The sequence below is a fragment of the Lutra lutra genome, chromosome 10 (assembly GCF_902655055.1).
Source record: "Lutra lutra chromosome 10, mLutLut1.2, whole genome shotgun sequence".
Taxonomy (NCBI): Eukaryota; Metazoa; Chordata; class Mammalia; order Carnivora; family Mustelidae; genus Lutra; species Lutra lutra.
This window is the reverse complement of record NC_062287.1, coordinates 57,443,840-57,464,093: the sequence shown is the minus strand read 5'-3', so window position 1 is coordinate 57,464,093 and position 20,254 is coordinate 57,443,840. Positions and strand designations below refer to the sequence as shown.

At 55.4% G+C, this 20,254-nt stretch overlaps 1 protein-coding gene across 5 annotated transcripts in view; it reads right to left on the bottom strand.

The window, feature by feature from the left end:
* The window catches only part of PDE2A (phosphodiesterase 2A), a 91,340-nt gene that overhangs the window by 33,829 nt on the left and 37,257 nt on the right, over positions 1–20,254 (bottom strand). For 3 of the 5 annotated variants that reach the window (XM_047690859.1, XM_047690860.1, XM_047690863.1), the window contains exon 3: positions 18,910–18,971. The exons of the other annotated variants lie outside the window; for them this stretch is intronic. In XM_047690859.1, coding sequence (XP_047546815.1) covers positions 18,910–18,971 — 62 coding nt within the window. The remainder of the gene's footprint in view (positions 1–18,909; positions 18,972–20,254) is intronic. 5 annotated transcript variants of the gene reach the window in all.

The window sequence follows — 20,254 nt, the reverse complement described above, 5'->3', positions numbered from 1 at the left end:
TTTGACAGATGAGGAGACCGAAATCCAAAGAGAAGCAATGTCCCATTTATGGTCAGCCAACGAGTCAGGCAGAGCTGGTTCGCAGCCCAGGTCTCCGCCTCTCCAGCCCCTGTTTTGCCTCCAGCTTGGAGCCTGGCCCCCAGCTCCCTCCCCAGGGCCTTACAGAGGAGAGTCTGTCCTTTGTTCTAATTGGTGGGCTCCTCTACCTGCCCTTTACTTGGATTGGGGGCTGCCCCGGCCTGTCCTTTACTGGAATTGGTGGGTGCCTGTCTGTCCTTTCTTCAGATTGGTCAGCTTTCTGTGACTTTTCAGACTAAGGGCAGGATAAAGGTAGGGACAGAGGGACAGGAAAGGAAACTTGAGGAGAGTGCAGGCGGTGGCAGAAAGGGGCTTCACAGCCTTGGCCAGAGCTAGCTAGAAGCAGACATGGCCAATGAAGCCTGAGACTCCCTGCCCGGCATTCTTCTGTCCATCTCTCTTCTGGCCTGGCCCTGCCCCGCCTGCCCCAGGAGTAGGGGCGTGGGGTGCAGGAACAGCCACTGGGAAGACCGTTCTCATACCTGGCTCTCAGGGGCCTTCAAGCCCTGAATCTTCCCCAGATCTCAAAGCAACTTCACCTCCACCACATCAGCTCAGGAAAGGAAATGGCTCTGATCCCAAAGCCCAGGAAAATTGGTGGGAGCAGCTGAGAACGCACATGCCTCTGTCCAACATACATGCCACACCCTCACACAAACGTGGCCGCACACAGAAACACAACCCTATGTACAACTCACACATATGCAAATACTTAGACATGAGTGCACGCGCGCACACACACACATGCGCGTGCGCGCAGCGGCCCAGGCTCAGAGTGGGGTGAAGGAGGTCACATTTCCTGCCCTCTCAGTTTTTTTGGAACAAACCTCAGTATAAATATCAACATAACCACCAGGCAATTTCCCAGACCCCAGGGGAGAATGTGTGGTGTGTAGAAAAGAGCAGCAAGGGGCGCCTGGGTGGATCAGTGGGTTAAAGCCTCTGCCTTCAGCTCAGGTCACGATCTCAGGGTCCTGGAATCGAGCCCCTCATCTGGCTTTCTGCTCAGCGGGGAGCCTGCTTCCCCCTCTCTCTCTCTGCCTGCCTCTCAGCCTACTTGTGATCTCTGTCTGATATCTGTCTAATAAATAAATAAAATCTTAAAAAATATATATTAAAAAAGTAAAAATTAAATTAAAAAAAGAAAGAAAAGAGCGGCAATTTCCAGGACTATCCCAGACTGATGACAGAAACTGTGACCTTAATAGGCCCCTTTCCTCTTCTGGGTCTCAGTTTGCTCATTAGTAAAAACGGGTCCTTCCAGCTCTGCAACAGATAGTTGTAGAGTTTTGTGGTTGAATTCAGTGCGAATGACTAGCTGGCTGGTGACTTCCTGCTTTCGCTGCTCCCTACCCACAGCTCCGTAGTTGGAGAGAGGGCCAGGCAGCACCGAAGACACTGCCGCCCCCCTGCCCCTCAACACTGGGCTTTCACTCCAGGTACCAAGAAAGGGGAGTCTGTTAGGAGTCAGGGCTCCTCTGGGGCCAGTCCTATAGCTAGATCAGCATTTCTGCACTTGTTGAGGTAGGAGGGGACGGTCTAGACTAAATTACTTCTCACTCCTTCCTAATGCCTAGGATCATATGAAGCCAGAGACCTTGGCCTTAGTTCTTCTGCTGTTTCCTGTGCAGGGACTAATGCAGGGACCATCTTGAAGGTCAGGGTCACTGTCACAAGCTGCCCTCCTATCTTATCTTCATGAGTCTCTGTGTCTTTTCCCACCTCTTTAAACCCTCCTATTGCTCTCCCCACTGCCTGGGACCTCGAGCCCACCCCTCCCTTTCTGGAAGGAAGCCTCACCATACCTCTTGTGGCCTAGAAGAAGGTAATAACATCAAACCCAATGGTCAAGTCCCTCCCAAGACTCAAGCTGTATTATAGGGACTGGCCATACAGACTGAGTTATCCAGCTCTACTTGGGCCAGGTCTCCTGTGTGGCCTGGGGGTCTCTCTGTGGGCCTTGGTATCCCCTTCTCTGAAGCATGGGCATCCTTCAAGATCTTCAGGGTGTTGGAGCCCCTCTCTGCCTCTTCCCTTCCCTCCAGTCTGTGTGTCTCTCTTAGGCCCTGTCTCTTCCAACCTCTCTAAATGGATCTCTCTTCTCTCCATGCCTCCCATCTCTGTCACAGGCTGCTCTCCTGTCATGTCTCTATGAGTTTCAAAGTCATTTCCCACCCCAAATCCTCTCTCCTCTCACTGATTTCTCTCCTGCACACTCTAGCCCCCACCTACTCCTACCTCTCCTGTCCACTCCTCCCCTAAACCTCCAGGCAGTCCCCTTGAGAACTTGGGGAGAAGGCACCTGACCCAAGATGGGTACCCACAGAATGGGGGAAACCCAGGAGGACAGCCATGGTTGGGAGAAATTGGGGGTGCCAGGGCAGATGCCATCTACACTCTTTTGCTTCCCACCCCCTGTTTTGGTGATCAATATACAGTCTCTTATCTTCCTGGAGAATGGGGGCCCTTCTAGGGCAAAGGAGAACTTATCCATTTCTGTGCCCAGGACTAACAGGGTGAGCTGCTGTGTCAGGGTGACTAACAGAACTCCCCTAAAAGAAGCCTCCTGAGGGCTCAGAGCATGGAAGCCCCCCTTTTGGTGGGTCCTCAGACCCTGGCCTGAACTCCCATACTCCAACCTTACTCTGTGACTTCTTCGCACAGCCCTCACAGCATGGCCCAGCCCTATAGAGAGTCAAGTGTCAACAAAGAAGAACAAGAGGCAGGCCCTCCTCCCTCCCCGACTCCCACCCATGCCTGTCGCCTGCTCACCTGCTCGAGGAGCTGGCTCTAAAAGACATTCACGCCTTAGATACTCCGAGAAGAGCTACCTGTGAGCTCTAGATCTTGCACTCCCAGACCTCCCCCTCAACAAGGCTGAGCTGAACCAGCAGCAAGAGAATAGAGGTGTGGTGATCCCTGGGAGACTTGATCTGAAGGAACAGGCAGGATGGAGCCCCAGGCCACAGGTGCAGTAACGCAAACGTCAGTCAGAGCCTGGCTTGAGTGGGCTGTCAGGCTTGGGGGAAGTGTTCTCAAATACCTACCGCGTTGGGGGGGTGGTGGTGGCGGGGCACCGGGGGCTCTCAACCATCTGTGCCCACCAGCGTCCCCTGGAGGGTTGGCTACCATACAGTTTGCTAGCCTCACCCCCAAGTTTCTGGTACAGTACATCCGGGATGAGGCCAAGAATTGCCATTTCCAACAGATTCAGAGCTGCTGCTGCTGCTGCTGCTGCTGCTGCTGCTGTTGCTGGCCCAGGGCCCACACTCTGAGACCCAGGGGCAAACACCGCCTCCAATCCTCCTGCGAACCTGGGACCATTGTTTTGTTTTGCGTTACTGCTGAATAGTCGACATACACTATTACATTAGTTTCAGGTTACAACACTGCGATTCGGCAATTATACACCTTACAAAATGCTCATCTCGGTAAGTGTAGTTACCATCTGTCACCTTACTACCTTGGGACAATATTATGGGAGGTGCCTGCTTTGATCCTCCCGTTTGATAGGTGGGGAGAGGAAGGGGCGGGGCCTTGCTCAGGTGAGACCCGCCCAGTCCTCCCAGGGCAGCGTGAGGGGCTCCCACCTCTTCCGCCTACTAAGAGGGACTCCTCGCCGAGGGTCCTGAAGGAGGGGAGAAGCGGGGCTGCTGGGAGGAGAGAGTGAAGTGGGACAGAGGGGAGACATGGACAAGGGACACCTGGAGCTCAGGAGCCCAGTCCTCAAGGAAAGTCCTGACCTTTGCGGTCCTCCTCCGCCCTGCGCCTCTCTGGTCTCCGTCCTCTCCTTCTGCTATTATTTCCCCTCCCCCTCCCCGACCTCTCCTCCTCCCTCCTCCCGCCTTTCGCAGACTCCGGCTTCAGTTGTTACTCCAACAGGGCCGCGTCTCCAGCCTCTGAGCCACACTGGAGACACGTGCACTGTAGAATACACCTGAGCCCAGTCCTGGCGCCCGCCCCCCGCCGCCCCGTGGGTGCCTCACTTCCGGGATGGGCTTGGCCCCCGCATTGTGGGCTCTTCCCTTCCAGTATGGCTAACCAGATCCTCCCGGGCCCCTCACCCTTTCTAAGTCAGACTCCGGTTCTACTCCAGATCCTGCCTCCTCCAACACGCCCTCCAATTGTTCCAGGACCCCGTGGATCCCTCAGGAGCTATGTTTGGGGATGGATGAAGGATGGGAGGAAGGACAGATTTGGGGAGAGAAGGTAGGCTTGTGTGAACAATTAGCTTTCTGGGCTCCTGACTCCCTGGAACCTCTCAATCCCTAGCACAGGGTCTGGGGTCAGGAACAGAGAGGATAAAGGGACAGCCAGAGTGGGCAGAGGGAGGGAGAGAGAGATGAATGTGTGGAGGGCAAGACTGCCCTGGGAGGCAGACATCAGACCAAGGGGGCCAGGACAGGCTCCTGGCTTCCCCACCTTCAACTGCCTAATTCACAGGACAGGGTAAGTAGTGACCTCTATCCTCATGACCCACATTCTCCTGGATGCCACAGCCTTCTTCCAGAGCCCATCACCAGCGTCCCCCTCATCACAGCTGTCCCAGTCATTCTGATCACCTGGTGCCTCTCCATCCTCTACTCAGGGCACAGCGAGGTTGTCACAAGGAAGCAGATGTAACTCGCTGAGAGTCAGTCATGCCATAAGACAGAAGTCTGGGAAGGAGGAAGGGGTGAGCTCCCTATCCCCAAGGATGTGATAAGAAGAATAGGGGCAATGAGGTAAGGCCTTGGTGAACTTGGCCTCCAGCTCTGGGTTCCTTGACCCTAAATGTCTTCAAACCTTCCTCAGCCTTGCCCCTCACATGGTCTTCATAATGGGTTCAGAGCTGGACAAAGCCCATCCAGGAGTCTCTGAAAGGCAGACATAGTGGCCTGAGCAGAAGAGGATGGAGAGGTGTGACCCGTTGGGCCAATGTCAAGAAAAGTCTCTCTCAGGAAATAATGACCAAAGGAATGGCTGGATACACGAACGAACAAACCAATGAATGAGTGACCAACCTCCCTTCTCTGGGTCTCCCTCCATGAACTTTCCCATGCAGATCTGACCCTGACACTCACTGTCCTGTGCTCCCCCCAACCAGGGCATGGCATGCCAGATACATTGCCACTAGTTCCAATCTGGTTTTCCCATCAGACTGGGAGTTTTTAGAGGCCAGAGGTTGTGTCCTGTTCCTCCCCAGTCCCCAGCTTCATCCAGCCCATCACAGGTGTCAGCAGATATTTGCTGAGCTATAAAATAATCAGTTGGACTTCTTAGTGCCGAGAGGCTTTGGGCTGTGAGGGGTACATTCCATCACCAAGGAGATGGATGGACCCCATAACCTCTGGAGGCTCCCAAGCCACAAAGACAGCTGAGAGCTCTCAACATTTCCCAGGTCTCTCACAGTGACTGTACTAGAGAAGGAGCCTGAGGAATGAGGGTGCCTTCTGCTGAGAGCTTTTGGAAGCCTTTCCAGGGCAACTTCATGGGCCAGAGGGTCCTTCAATGCTTTAGGATCATCTCCCAGAACAGAAGGGGCCAGGGACAACATGTCAGGATGGAGGGGCTCTTCCCTGAGAGGAGCACTATCACTATCAGCTTCTTTCATGACTGATGTCACCTCTTCCACGCAGCCTTCCTGGATGGGTCATCTGTCTTCCTCCCAGACCTCCTGAGAATTCCTGCAGGACCAGTGTCTAGAGGGCCCTAGGTCTCAGGGAGCCTAATCCCCAGCTTGATGGGGGTAGCTTAAGGCCAGGAGAGGTAGGAAAGGACTTGCCCAGGGCCTCACCTGGAGTCAGGAGGCCCATGGTCCAGCTCAGAGCCCTTCAAGACACACTAGGCTCCCTCCCTTCTGAGCACTGTTTATTTTTGGAGTCCCTCCCATTCCCTGTTTTGGCCAGGAGATGGGCTGAGCCCCTCTCAGGTGTGGGGTGGGGCTGGGTGTCTTCCTCTAGGCCAGGGGCAAGGCTTCTCGTCTCTCTTTCTGTGCCAGACACCATGCCCAGAGTGGGAGGTGAATACTGGATGGCACCAGCCTGGCCTAGGGTTAGTGTGGGCCTCCAGAGGGCAGGGAAGAAGGGCTGAGCTGAGGGGTGCTGATGGAGGTGGAGGGAGGGTGAGCCCGGTAGAGCATTCCCTCCTGGGACAAGTCAGAGAGCACAGAGCAGCTGCTACAGTCATCGAGGCCTGCCTTGGGGCTCTCCCTGACTCTGTCCTAAGCTCTTGCCCTGCCTCTCAGCCTCCCCAGGCTCTCTGTGTTTGTCCCTCTTACTGTCTGTCTGTTCTCTGGTATGTGTTTCTCCCACAGTCTCACTGCTGGTCCCATGACTGTATTTGGCTCAATCTTCAGGGCCTGGCTCTTCCCAGCTGTTCCCCAGATCCCAAGGCAGGGGGGTGGGGGGAGAAGAGGGGGCAGATGAGGGTATGAGAAAGAGACTGGGACAGAGACAAGTTCAGAGGCAACAGGATAGACACAAGACGAGGAGGGGACCCTGGGGACAGGGAGGCTGGGCTGGCCAGGCGTTATAAAGCCTCCCCAGCCACCAAGGGGGAGACACTGAAGACAAAGTCAGAGATGGAGGGAAAACTAGGGTCAGCCCTTTCCTTCTGCACTGGCTCCTGGCCGCCCCCCTTCCTTCTCCCTGCCCCTGTAGGAATGTGTGAGCACTTTCATTGTTCCCCAAAACAGTCCTCCTTTATTGGGGGTTAGAGTGAGGAATCTGGGCTGGGTTCATCTCAGGCATGCCCCTGCCTCTGGGCTCCCATCTACTCTGTGGGGCCTCTCTGAGCTACCCCAACCTTTACCTGCAGTGCTTTGTTAAAACTGTAATCCTTGGGCGCCTGGGAGGCTCAGTGGGTTAAGCCTCTGCCTTTGGCTCAGGTCATGATCTCAGGGTCCTGGGATGGAGTCCTGCATCGGGCTCTCTGCTTGGCAGGGAGCCTGCTTCCTCCTCCTCTCTCTCTCTCTCTCTGCCTACTTGTGATCTCTGTGTGTCAAATAAATAAAAAAATCTTTAAAAAACAAAAACAAAAACAAAAAAAACTGTAATCCTTCTTTGAATAAGACTGCCATGGCTTCTGGGCACAGTAGGCTCTGAGCTCCCAGGCCTGTTGGGAGCTCTCTGTCAAGGGCTCAGCTTCTCACAACGGGGTCACTGCCTATTCCTACTAGCTCTCATGCTCTAGCTTCTACCCAACTCTCCCAGCCTCACTCCCCGCACCCTTAACATTCCTCCACCTCCAGGCCTCTCCTCCCATTCTTGTCCTTCTAGGTCCTGTCCTGGTCTGCTCAGCTCTGCCTGGCCCTGTCCTCTAGCACTCACTACTCTCATCCCCACAGCCCTGCCCTGCTCCCCTCAGCAGCTCAACAAGGGCTGGGCCCCAGCAGATCCAGGCTCTGAGGTAGAGGGCTTCTCCAAGGAAGGGGCGGTGGGTGAGAAACACGGCAGGCTCTGGGACCCCGCGCCGGGCCCTGAAGCCTGGACCCTACTGGCCCCCTCTATCTCCTGTATCCCGCTTTTGTTTCTCTTCTGCACCTTAAGCTTGGGATGTCTCTCTCTCAATTTCAGTCTCCATGGGGAGGGCAGTCTAGTCTCATCTTCTCCCTGCCTCCGTTTCTTGGATGGGGAACCTGAGCCCCAGAGAGGGGAAGTGATGGGGGCCTACAAGCTTATGGAAAGCTGGCCAAAGGCCACAGGTCTCAGTCACTGCAAAATCTTGCGAGGCCCCCGTCAGTGGGGCTCCAGAGGGAGCAGCCAGCCCTTACACAACCCAACACCCCACCTGCCCTGCCCGGGGCGGGCATTCTGGCATCCAAAGTTATTTGCCTTTGGAGGGCCCAGGAAGCCAGAGAACAAACATCCGGAGTCTCTGGAACTTCTACCTTCTCTCCCATCCCAAGGATCCGGGAGCCACCAAGCGGGTACACCAGCGTGCGTGTGCGCACACACACACACACTCACGCTCACACACACACATACATACACAGTCCAGGGCCGGGTAACACGTGAGCCCAGAAGATCTCTTGGGACTATGAATCTGAGCAAGTCCCTTGGAGCCCCCAAACCTGGGTAAGGAGATGATGAGTCCCACCCCCAGCTTTATATTAATTTTGTCTTGGAAATGAAAATCTCTTTTGTGTGACTTCTCTGATTGCAAAATTCTGGACACACTCATCAGAACTGATACACTCATCAACACGGATCTTTTTGCTCACTTTATGGGCAGCTCCCACTTCGCTGGTGCCCTAAGCACGAGTGTGGCCTGCCCATGAGCCATCTGGATCACGTGTCTCTGCAGGCCGCCACACGGACTACAGTAGACTACACCCCGTGGGCTGCTAGAAGAGTGGGTGAAAACCCACGGATCCGTGATTCAGTGAGAGAGTGTGTGCGAGTGTGAATATATATGAGTGTCCCTATATCCACATCTGCGCCTGAGCAATCTGCGTGTGTAGGGGACCTGTGCCTCCACCTGTGTGTCCTGAAGGTGGGCTGCTTTTGTCTCTGAATGAGTGTATGGCTGAGAGTCTTGGTGTCTTACATGTGGGGAGTCTGATTCTCGGCCTCTCGTGCACCCTGCTCCCCTCTTCAACCACCCGTGCCAGACCAGGGCTATATCCCTACCTTGCCACATGTCCCCTGTGTGGCAGTGGACAAATTTTTAACCTTCCTGGGCTCTGTTTCACCATCTGTAAAACAGTGCCTTCTCCTCGAGCTGCTGGGAGGACTACCCTTGCACCATAAATGTCCTGCCCCAGAGGGCTCCCAGCTGGGGGCAGGGCCACTTCCGTGTGAGTTAGGAGAGGGGTGACCCCAGCTCTCTGGCCACTGCCGCCCTGAGGGACATGGACTGGTGGGGGAAGGCAGGCTGGATGTTGGCAGTGCCCTACTTCTGTGGGAGCCCCTGTGCCGGGTCTCAGGTGAGGTTAGAGGCCGTGGCCCAGCCAGTGAGCCCAAAAGAGCAGCTCCCTTTCCTCAGCCCCACTTCAGGTGTGCAGCATGGGACTAAAGGCTGTCTGACTCTGGACTGGGGTGGCCAGGTTCCAGACGAGGCTCTGAGGACATCCACCCCTCCCCTTCCCCTGGGGCCCTGTTCCCTTGATCCACCCTCCTTCTCCAAAGCCCCAAAGAAGGCCTTAACAGTAGTCATGGGCGGGGTGGGCTCACTATGCTGGCACTTGGAGACGAGCTAGGCTGACCTGATGCTCAGAGACACGCCCCCACCCAGCCCAACTCCCATTATCAGAGAGGGAAACCGAGACATGGAGAGGGCCAGGGACCCTCCTAAAACCTCTGTAGAGGCCGTTGGGGAAACCCCAGCTTTGTACTCTGTTGGCTGCTGAATGGAGTCCAAGGGAGTACGCGGGGGTCCTGAGAGACAGGTACAGCTACACCTGTGCCCCCAGCTGTGGGTGTGGAACTTCCAACCCAGCCCTACCCTCCCCACCTGGGCCAGATCCCCTACTGGTGTGATTAACCAGATTATAGGGTTTTTTCTGAGCAAATTGCATCGGCCTAATTGAACGAGGCTGCTGGAGCCTGGGTGGGAGGCTGACAGGGGTGAGGATGGGGGGAGCTGGGGAGAGGGTGGGTTGGGAGCAAGTCGTGGGGGCAGGTCAAGCAGGGGACAGAAGGAACAAGAGAGGTGGAGAGGAAGGCTGTGGGCACAGGAGGACAAGACATCACTCATTCAGCACACCCTTTCTGCACACCTGCAATGCTCCCGTCACACTAGCCTCCTGGGCACTGGGAGGAGTGCTGCTCCCCTAGAGACTGCCGAGCCACTGCTCAGTGCCAGGTACCTCGTTCCCTTAAAAGCACTCTTTCGTGTCATCCCCCAACAGCTACATTTTATTCTTAAGGGGATTGAGGCTCAAGACATGGAATGACTTTCTAGATGTCAGAACCAGATAGCACTGTCAGACACTACAGCCCTTGCTCTTAGCTGGTCCAGGCTCATTCTGCCAAGGTGTTACCATCCTGCTTCCAGAAGGCCTTCCTGGGGGTTCAAAGAAAGGAGGAGGCCTCACACCGACTCACACTTGGCCTGGACCCCACTTCTGTCCATGTCGGGCATTCCTCCTTATCTCTGCTCTGGTGGCCAGCACCTGAGGCTGGGGCCAATCCCACATGGATCGCACGCCCCCACACAGCCCATGGCACACCCACGGCCCCTCTCACTCCAAGTGTCTGGGTCTGTGTCGCACTCATCACCCCTGGATGACACACAGACAGGATCGCTGTCACTTTCGCGTGGCATGACTCACATACTCAGTGACTCACAGCCATTTCATGGTTTTCACAGTGTTATACATCACTGAGTGTCACGGGGCCACACACAATGGTACTATCCCTGTGCCCTCATTCAGGGTGGCTCATCCCCAGTGTCATACATCATGTCTCCAGTGCTCCACAATGTCACCCTCATGTAGTGTCATGTGCACACTTCCAAGCTGGATGTGAGTTGCACCATCACATTTCAGCATCACCCAGGACCTTCTGACATTGAAAAAAAAATCCACCTTTGGTGAAATGACATCGTATCTGAGATTTGCTTTAAAATACAAAGCAACTGAGAAAAGATATCTGCAAATCGTACATCTGATTAGGGGTTAGTATCCAGAATATATAAAGAAGTCCTACAACTCAACCACAAAATAAACAAACTGATTTAAAAATGGGCAAAGAACTCGAATAGGCATTTCTTTAAAGAAGATATACAAATTGGTCAACAAGCCCATGGAAAAATGCTCAACATCATGCATCATTAGGGAAATGCAAATCAAAGCACAATGAGATATCACCTTTCCCCAGTCTTCCATCCATTACGATGGCCATGGAGGAAGGAAGGAAGGAAGGAAGGAAGGAAGGAAGGAAGGAAGAAAGGAAGGAAGGAAGGAAGGAAAGGAGGGAGGGAGAGAAAGAGAGAAAGAAGGAGATGGTGGGGAAAGGGAAGGGAAGGAAAGAGGGAGAGAGGAAAGAAGTGTTGGCAAGGAGGTGGAGAAATTGAAACTCTGGTACACTGTTGGTGGTCATGTAAAATGGCACAGCTGCTGTGGAAAACAGTATGGTGGGTCTTCAAAAATTAAAAATAGGGCGCCTGGGTGGCTCAATTGGTTAAGTGTCTGACTCTTGGTTTTGGCTCAGATCATGATCTCAGGGTCATGAGATCGAGCCCCATACTGGCTCTACACTCAGTATGGAGTCTGCTTGGGATTCTCTCTCCCTCTTCCTCTGCCCCTCCCACTCATGCATGTTCTCTTTCTCTCTCCCAAAATAAATAAATAAATATTTTTAAAAAATAAAATAAAAATAAAATTACCTATGATCCAATAATTCCACTTCCGGGTATATTTCTAAAAGAATCGAAAGCAGAATCTTAAAGAGATGCTTGTACCCCTACATTTATGGCAGCATTATTCACAACAGCCAAAAGGTGGAAGGAGCCCAAGTGTCCATCAATGGATGAACGGATAAACAACATGCGGTCTATACGAACAATAGGATAGTATTGAGCCTCTGAAAGGAAGGAAATTATGACACAGCTGCAGCATGGCAGGACCTGGAGGACATGCTGCTGAGTGAAATAAGGTAGTCACAAAAGACAAAAACTGTATGGTTCCAGATATCTGAGGTGCCTAGTAGCCAAATTCCTAGACAGAAAGTGGAACCGTGGTTGCCAGAGCTTGAGGGCACAGGGAGCTGTTTGAAGGATATAAGTCTCAGTTTAGCAAAATAAAAAAGTTCTGGAGAATGTGAACGTATTTAACATTACTGAACTATACACTTCAAAATGGTTAAGATGGGAAATTTTAGGTTACGTATATTTTACCACAACTAAAAACTAAAAAATAAAGTACTTCAGGAAAGAAAAATGAAAAAAAAAAAGTGGGGGGGGGGGGGACTTGGGTAGGGTAGAGAGGGATAGATGAACTAAATGTGCCCAAATCTTGGTAACTATTAGATTTGGGTGAGGGGTATAAGGCAAGTTTTTACTCTCTCTACTGTTATATGTATTTCAAATATTCTATAATTTAAAAATTTTACTCTCCTTTGACCTCACACCTCCTCCAGTGACCACGCCCCTTCTCCACATCCCTTGGGGCCAAAGGTCTCCAAAGTGTTGACTGTGCTCTGTCTTCACTCCCCACTCAGCACCCACCCAGGCCAGCTGGCTTCAGGCCCCACCCCATCACTGATGTGGTTCCTGTTGGGCTAATGCTGGGCCCAGTCCAGCACGGTCTCCCCTGTCCACCTTCCCTGACGCACAGCCACCTCCCTCCCTCTCGGCTCTCTCCTCTCCTGTGGCTCCACCCTTCAGTATCCCCTATCTCCCCTGTCACTCCTCCCCTGTCTCTGGGCTGCTCCTCCTCACCTCCCAGGCCTCTAGATGATGGAGTCTGGGCACCTGCGGCTGGGGCTTGGTCCTCAGCCCTCACCCCTACTCTCACCGTGCTCTTGCCCTAGGTCATCCCAGCCACACTTGCCACCTCCCAAAGATATCCCCAGTTTGACCTCTGCTGCTGAAGGTGAAGGGACACCTTCACCTGGATGTCTGACTTCTGTCCAAAAACAGATCTCTCCAATTCTGCCTCCTTGCCCTCTCTCAACTCCCTAACCCTGGCCTCCCCCCAGTCCTCACCCATCTCAGTAACGTCTCCACCGTCCATCACTTGGCGCTCAAGCCAGAAACCTGGAAGCCATCCTCTGCTTCTCCCTCTGGCTCATCGTCTCATTCATTAGCATGTTCTGTCATTTCAACCTCCCACATATCTCCAAAGTTCATCCATTTCTCTCAACTCTTCTGCTGTCCCCTGAGCCCTGGCACCACCATCTCCTGCCAGGGTGGCTGCCGTGGCCTCCAACTTGTCTACCCACCTCCTCTGTGCCCCTCCAACTCGCCCACCCCCCCGAACAACTCAGCAGCCAGAGCACTCTCCAAATCATGCATCAGACCGTGTCACTTCCCTGCCTGGACCCACTGGGGGGGTCTTCCTTGGACGGCATCATACACAGTGTCGTGTGATTATACATCGTCATCAGCCATGACACACAGCATCACACGTCCAGCATCGGGCTCAGAGTGTCCTGCGGCCTCATGCACAGGGTTTCACACTTGGCATCACTCCATGTCACACCCTTGGCAACGCACTCAGCGTTGCTGGATCTCATACGCTTGGGGCACACACTTGGTTTCACAACCCAGTGTCAGACGGCTGAGCCCCAAGGACCACACCTGTTATCACACCATATCACCCATCTGTGTTTACATATTCGCTCCTCATGGTGACACACCCTCAGTGTCGCATACCTGGTATCATTCAGCATCACACAGTCCATGTCACACGGGATCACAGTGTCACGGACTTGGTGGCACATCCCCGGTCTCATAGTCTCTGAGTGGCACCACACATTCGGTATCACTCGGTGTCACACACTCGGTGTCACGCTCTGACTCACTCACTCCCCACACGGTATCCCATGACAGAGGACGCACACTGGATAACACACAGCATCACATACTCGGTAGAACACCCACTGCCCCCCAGTCCATGTCTTGGTTCCCCCCCACCCCCACCCCACTGGGCACAATCACCAGAGCTGCTGCCCCATGTCAAGGCTGTTTCCTGTTGTTGTGTTCAGAGTCCTTAACCTGCTTGTTCCTTCAAGGATTTCCTGTTGTCAGGGCCCCAGTCAGGCCTGGCCCAGCCTGGGATACTGGCCCCAAAGCCCAAGAGCCAGCCAGCGGGAAACCTGGGCCCTCTGCGCCCACCCCACCCCATTCTTGTAGGACCCGTGGAATTTTCCCTCACTCACTCAACCTGGATTCCCCATGGGCCTAGGCTTGTGGTGGTTCTACTAAAAGGTGGCCTCTGGGCCCTGTTTCACTCCCAGGGTGCCCAGGAAGAGGACGCTTGGGCAGTCTAAAGAGGCTGTCTACCTCCCAAAATTTTGGGAGAAGACCTTAACTGGTCTATGGGGTTCAGTCTGAAGCTGCTGAGAGGCCGAGGAGAAGGACAGAAGGTAGAAGGGGAGGACAAGGGGTTAAGGGGTTAGAGAATTAGGGAAGCCTTCCCAGAGGAAGCCAGCTGAGAGCTAGCAAATACGAGGGCAAAGAAGAAAAGGCAACCCGGGTGGGAGCCCCAGAAAGGAGCAAATGCTTGCAGGTAGAAACTGGGAAGCAGCAGCATGCCTGGGGATAAAGACAAGAACATGGGAGACAAGTAGGTTGTGTTGTAGGATTTGGAGAAAACGGGTTTCTCTCCTACCCTTCCCCCTCCCCCCATTCCAGCCTTCAGATTCTGGCTCCAAGAGGAGCCTGGGGCACTCCCTCCCTGGCCCCGACTTCAGGCCACATAGACTGCCCCTCATGGGCGGCTGCCAAGCCCCCTCACCTCCTGCCCCAGGCCAGCCTGCAGGAAGGACACAGGGAGGCCAGCACACGCTCCCCACACGGCCTGAGATAAATATTTCCCAGGAAACGGAACTTGTTCTCTCAGTGTTTACAGCCAAGGACCAGGCCTGGGGAGGGGAGGGGGGGGTCAGGCGGGGGCCGCCTGAGGAACCTTGTCCTGGGGCTCACAGCATCGACCCCAACACTGCCTCAGATCCGCTATGCACCTCTGACCAGTCTTTGCCTCTCTCTGAGCCTCCATTCCAAGCCCTCACAGGGGCTGGACCTCCCCCTGGGTTTGTTCTGCCCAATGCCTGGCCCAGTCTGAGCTTGGGTCTTTTCTGGGTGTGAGTCCCTCGTATTTGACACCTCCTCCTTTAGACTAGGCTTCTCTGATTGTAGGACCTATGTTCACCCATCTCCGTTGGGTCCTTGTTTGGTCAGGGGTGAGGACAGATGAACAGACCGACAGACAAAGAGATAGACTGGGAGGCAGCTGAGATCACCTTCCTGGCCCCAAGTCCCTGCACAGCCCGAGCCCCTGCAGCCCAACAATTGGGCACAGCCGGATGGCAGGGACTCCAGACCCCGAGAGATGCCAGATGCTGTGGCCAACCTGCCGGTGGCAGCTCCTCTGGGGCCATGGGGCATCACTGAGGCCGCTTAATCCTGATGTGCAGAAGCCAGGAGGGGGCTGGCACCCCTGCCAGTTATGAGCACTCACTCAAGAATCTTAAACACAGGCCGGGAAGTGCTGCCTCCTGGAAAGCAGCCCTCCCAGCCTCATCCCCACGCTCCCACGTCCATTTCCTGGGCTCCACAGACATGCTGGTCCTTCTCTCACGGAGACTTAGGGCATCCCATCCACGTGCCCTTGTACACCCTGCTCTTATCACTTGCAAAGACCTTCTTAGCCCCCATGGCAATCTTGCCTTATAGGACCACCCCAACTCCTGCCTGTCCCTATCCCCCCATCACTATGCCACCATGCTGGACCCATTTATTCACCATGGGTGGCCTTGGCCTCACCCCAGACTGTGGGATCAAGTGGACCCAGGGTCAGAGATCCAGGGGCTTCTCAGCACCAAGACAGCCTCCTGCAGCCTCCTCTGGGAGGTTCCAGCTCCTCTCTCTGCTTGTTCCCAGTCCTGGGCTGGGCCTAGTTGTCCTCATGTGGTACTCACAGAAGCTGACCACATGGACCTCTCTGACTACCCAGCTGACTTCTGGCCTCAGTTCATGGCCTTGACCCTCCCCATCCTTCAAATTTCCAAGGTCACCTCCTCCAGGAAGTCTCTAAGACTGCCCCCAATCCAGCAAGTGCCCCTTTCTTGGAACTCCTCCAACCTTCACACAGCCATTCTCATTTAAACAAGAAACTTCACTGAGCACCTACTATGAACCAAGCCTGTGCCAGCTCTCATGGGGGCCCAGGAGAGACACAGGAGACTCAGCCTTGGTTCCTATCCCCCATGTGTTTATAACTATGTGACAAAAGATATATAACCACACGGGCAACAAGTCACCCAACTGTAAGCTCAGGGAAGCTTGGGGGCTGTGAGTGCCCAGAAAAGAGCAGAGACTGATTTGACCTGAGTGGAGGGAGCAATCTGAGAGGACTCTGCATTGGAGGTGACATCTAATCTGAGGCTTAAGAAGGGAGTAGGTAGAGAAAGAAGGGAAGGGCGTTCCAGAGAAAGGCGTCGGTGCAAGCAAAGGCAGGGAGGCCAGGAAGAATGGGTACCCTGGGGAGGAAGCACTGCCATATCTGGGAGCAACGGGCAGATGTGAGGGGGCCCAACAGGCAGGGCTGGCAATGCCAAGGCCTGTGGTCTCTCCTTATCCTGCAGGCAGCAAGTGAGGAGCCAGTGCTGGGCAGGACATTAGTGTGCTAAGTGTGGATACCTGTGCCATCGTCTGTGTCGCCTCTCCCTCAGCCCCTGCCCTAGCTAGTGCCTCTGAGAGCCAGCAGAGAGGGCACGGACCCAGCGTGCTCAGTTCATTACTCAAACTGCCTCCCCCTGACCCCACAGAGAGCAATGGGCCTGGCCCTGAAGTAGGGTTCCAGGCTGAGCCTGAAGAACCCTCCTCCCAGCTGGCCAGTGGGTACAGGGGCCAGGGAGCCGTCCCAAGAGGGGTGCTGAGCAGATGCCTGCCCCAGGGATGGGCACTGGCAGCCCTGCTCCCCCAGCTGTCACACTGCCAGCACCAGGAGGACGCGCCGTGCCCCCAGAAGCTCCGTGAGCCCTTGCCCAGCCCCGTGCTGCACCCCCGTCAGCCCAGGCCTGGCTCCAAGGAGCTCACCCTTGCGGGAAGCAGGGAGGGAGACCAACTCCCTCCCTGGGCCAGGCGCCTCACACATACTTTGTAACTTGTCCCAACGGCTCTGCTGTGATTATGGCCAATAGCAGTGATTAGGTCCGCTAATGCTGGATCTTCTTCTCCCCTTTGACTGGTGAAGAAACTGAGGCTCAGGCTGGTTAAGGAACTGGCCCAAGGTCGGACACCGAGAAAGTGGTGGAATTAGGACTTGAACTCATGCCCACCTGACCCCAGCCCCTGCTCTCTCCAGTCCTGCCCTTTCTGTATTGGGGAGCACTCAGCACTCTCTCCCAGCAGAGCTTATCCTCACAGCCTAAAACCTTCCCCCTCTGAGGGAGGAAGCAGGAGGTCCAGACAAAGGAAATGTGGAGAGAGAACAGAAGCAAAGGGATCTAATGGGCATGATCCCCGGAGGCCTCCTGGTGGGACTTGGTGGGCCGAACCTGAGCTGGCAGGTACCTGGGCAAAGAGGCAGGGCCCAGAGGTATACACAAGGAGCTCAAGGCCTGGCTCCTTCCCTTGGGGCCTAGTTCCCAGCACCAAGGAGGGTCTCCACTTCTCCAGAGCCCTCTCCCCTCATGGCTTCCTGGGAAGATGACAAATACAGGCTTTCCTGGCAGGTGGCCGTGGCTGCTGAGATGCTGCAGGCTCCCAGGAACACCATCTGTCCCGGCTTGGGGGAGGGCGGGGGGAGCCTCTGCCCCGTGGGGAATGCCATGACCATAAATAAATTAATAATGACTTTCTAGCGCCACCCGCTCCAACCCCCACCCCCGCCCCGCACCCAGCTCCCAGCTGCAGGGACATTCTCAGGACTTGGCCCCGTGTCCCGGCTGAACTCCTCATGCACCAGGCCCCATGTGGGCGCCTTCTTTCCCATCTCATTGGAGGGCAGCAAGAGAGCGAGGGCTGGGCACGAGACACGTGTGGGCTCCATACTCTGATCCGCCCTGTGTGCTCACTGTGTGACCCCACTGTGTCTCCACTTCCCTGGCCATAAAAGGAGAATAATAGCAGTCCCTGCTTCCCAGGGAGGTTGTGAGGGTTAAACAAGGAAGTGTGTCTAAAGCTTCTGGCCCAGAGGAGTCTCCTCCTTTCTCTCAGCCAGGCCAGGGCCCAAGAGTAGGCTCAGGCTGATCCTGGTGGTTGGTGCAATTTGACACACAACCCTCTTCTGTGTCAGTCTTCCCAGTCCCCAGCCCACCCTGTTGCTGCTGCTCAAGGCCCCTCTGAGCACTGCCGATGCCCATGAGGCACCCCAAAGTCATGGTCAGGGCTGCAGAGGGCATCCCTCATCTCAAAGGATATGCACTCCCTGAGCCCTCACCAGGCAACCTTTGGAGGGCAGTGGGAGACTCAGGAATGCAAAAGGCACAGTCCCCAGGCTAAGGAGCTCACAGTTCAGAGAGGAGACCTGTAGAGAAGCATAACAGAGAAACCAGGGTACTAATGACACAGACATCAGAATGTTCCATCTGACTGCCAGGACAGGAGAGCTCAGAGGAGGGAGCAAGAGGGACAGGGAGGGCTTCCCGGAGGAGGGGAGGCTAGAGCTGAGCCCAGAAAGATATGGGAAGCTAAGGAAGAAGAGAGCGGCAGGAGTGGTTCTGGGGAGGCAGGATGGATAAAGAGGGGACTGTGGCCTGGCTGGGGCTGCAGAGGGAGCAGGAGGATGGGAAGCATGGATTTTAGAAAAGGGACAAGTTCAGGTTTGCATGTTAGGAAGAGCTTTCTGGCAGCTGCATGGAGAGAGTGGGGTGACTGAAAGCAGCCAGCCGGTGAGCCATCCAGGGGGATTGGGACAGTGGGCAGGGATGGAGAAGAGGAGAGGAATTCAGAAAACACTTAGGGCAGAGAATCAATGAATTGTTGGGTGAGGGTGGGGAGGCCTAGAAAGGGGTTTGAAATAGTTCTCTTCATCTCTCCTCAGCGGGAGAGAGGCCCAGGCAGGAATAGGGCAGGGAAGGTGATCTTGGTGCAGGGAGTCCCTAGGCTGGAGGGGGCGGGGCTGGGATTCAGCTCCAGCCTCCCAGTCCTCCTAGGGGTGGGGACAATGCTCAGGCTGACCCCCAGCCTGTGCCCCCACCCCTCCAAGCCCACCCAGTTCTCCCTCTCCTGAGCTCTCACCTCCAGTCCGCTGGCAATACTCCCTGGGGGCACTGGCTCCTGGGCAAGGAGGTCCCGGCTGGCTGTAGAGACAAGAAGGCCAGGAGCTGAGGCCTGCCAGGCCTTCTTCCCTTCTCCCCAGCCTGCCCAAGGGCCCTCCCCCCGCCCCCTGCCACCACCAAGCCCTCAGCAGGCCCAGGGGCTCCTGTTGCCCGCGGGGGGCCTCCTCAGGGAATCTTCTCAGGGAGCCTTGCCTGATTTTGCCCTGCTTTCTCCCCCCACCCCCATATCACTCCCTACTTCAGGTGGGTACATCTGACTGGTGTATTCTCTGCCCTTTACTCTGAGAACAGAGCTGAGCTCCTTCTTTCAGCTGGGGCCTCCTCAGGAGGGGAAACAACCACATTGTTACTCCTTCTGAGACCCCCTCCATGTCCACTTCTCTCCAGGGAACTTCACCACCCCTCTGTAAGCCTCGGTTTCCCCATCTGTAAAATGGGGTTTGCAATGTCTAGTTCACACTCTCACTGGGCTGGGCTCCCTGCTAGGGCAGTGGTCATGATGATATGTGTGAGCCCCCAGCCCCTTCCTAGCACCCAGTCTTCTGGGCTCCTGCTGCCCCCACCCACAATCCGGGGGCCACAGTTCCTCAAAGGCTGGCTGCCACCCCAAGGAGCCTCTCACTCATTCTCCAGGAGCCTACGGCCCAGGTGGCATGGAGAAAGCCCAGCCTCTCCAAGGCGCTGCCCAGGGGCTGGCTGCCCCTCCCCACCCCCACCCCCACCCCATAAGTACACCCAGCCATCGGACAGGCACAGGCGGAGGGATATTCTGAGCCTGGCTTCGTTCCAGTCAGCTGCTGGCCGCCATGCCAGCCTGGCGCGGGCGCAGGGGCTGATTTGATTTGGCAGCTTTGGAAGCGTGTGGTGGGGACGGGGAGGGGGAGAGGGATGAGACACCCATCCCTGCGAGGAAATAAACAGCCTTGGGCACTCAGCGAACTGTGGGGAGGGCAGAGTCTGGCATGGGGGTGGGGGGAGGTTCTGCATTCCCTGCCTCGTGCCCCCCTCTTCTCACCCAGGCCCTGGACACCTGCCCATGACTGCTGGAATCTGTGGCTCTCCTTGGGTCACCATAGGGGTGACAGTAGCTGCACCTGGTGTGCGGAGGCTTGCGGTGTGGCTGTGGCAGGGTGTCTGGGTGACCCGGGTCCTGTGGGCTCTCCCTGCTCAGCCAGGGTCTATAGCCCAGCCTGAGTGCCACCTAGGAAGCTTGGGTCTGTGTGTGGGGCTGTGGTCTAGATGTAGCCATCCCCCAGGGTGACTGTGGCCGCATGGCTGGGCTTTGATGGGGGACTAATGGCAGC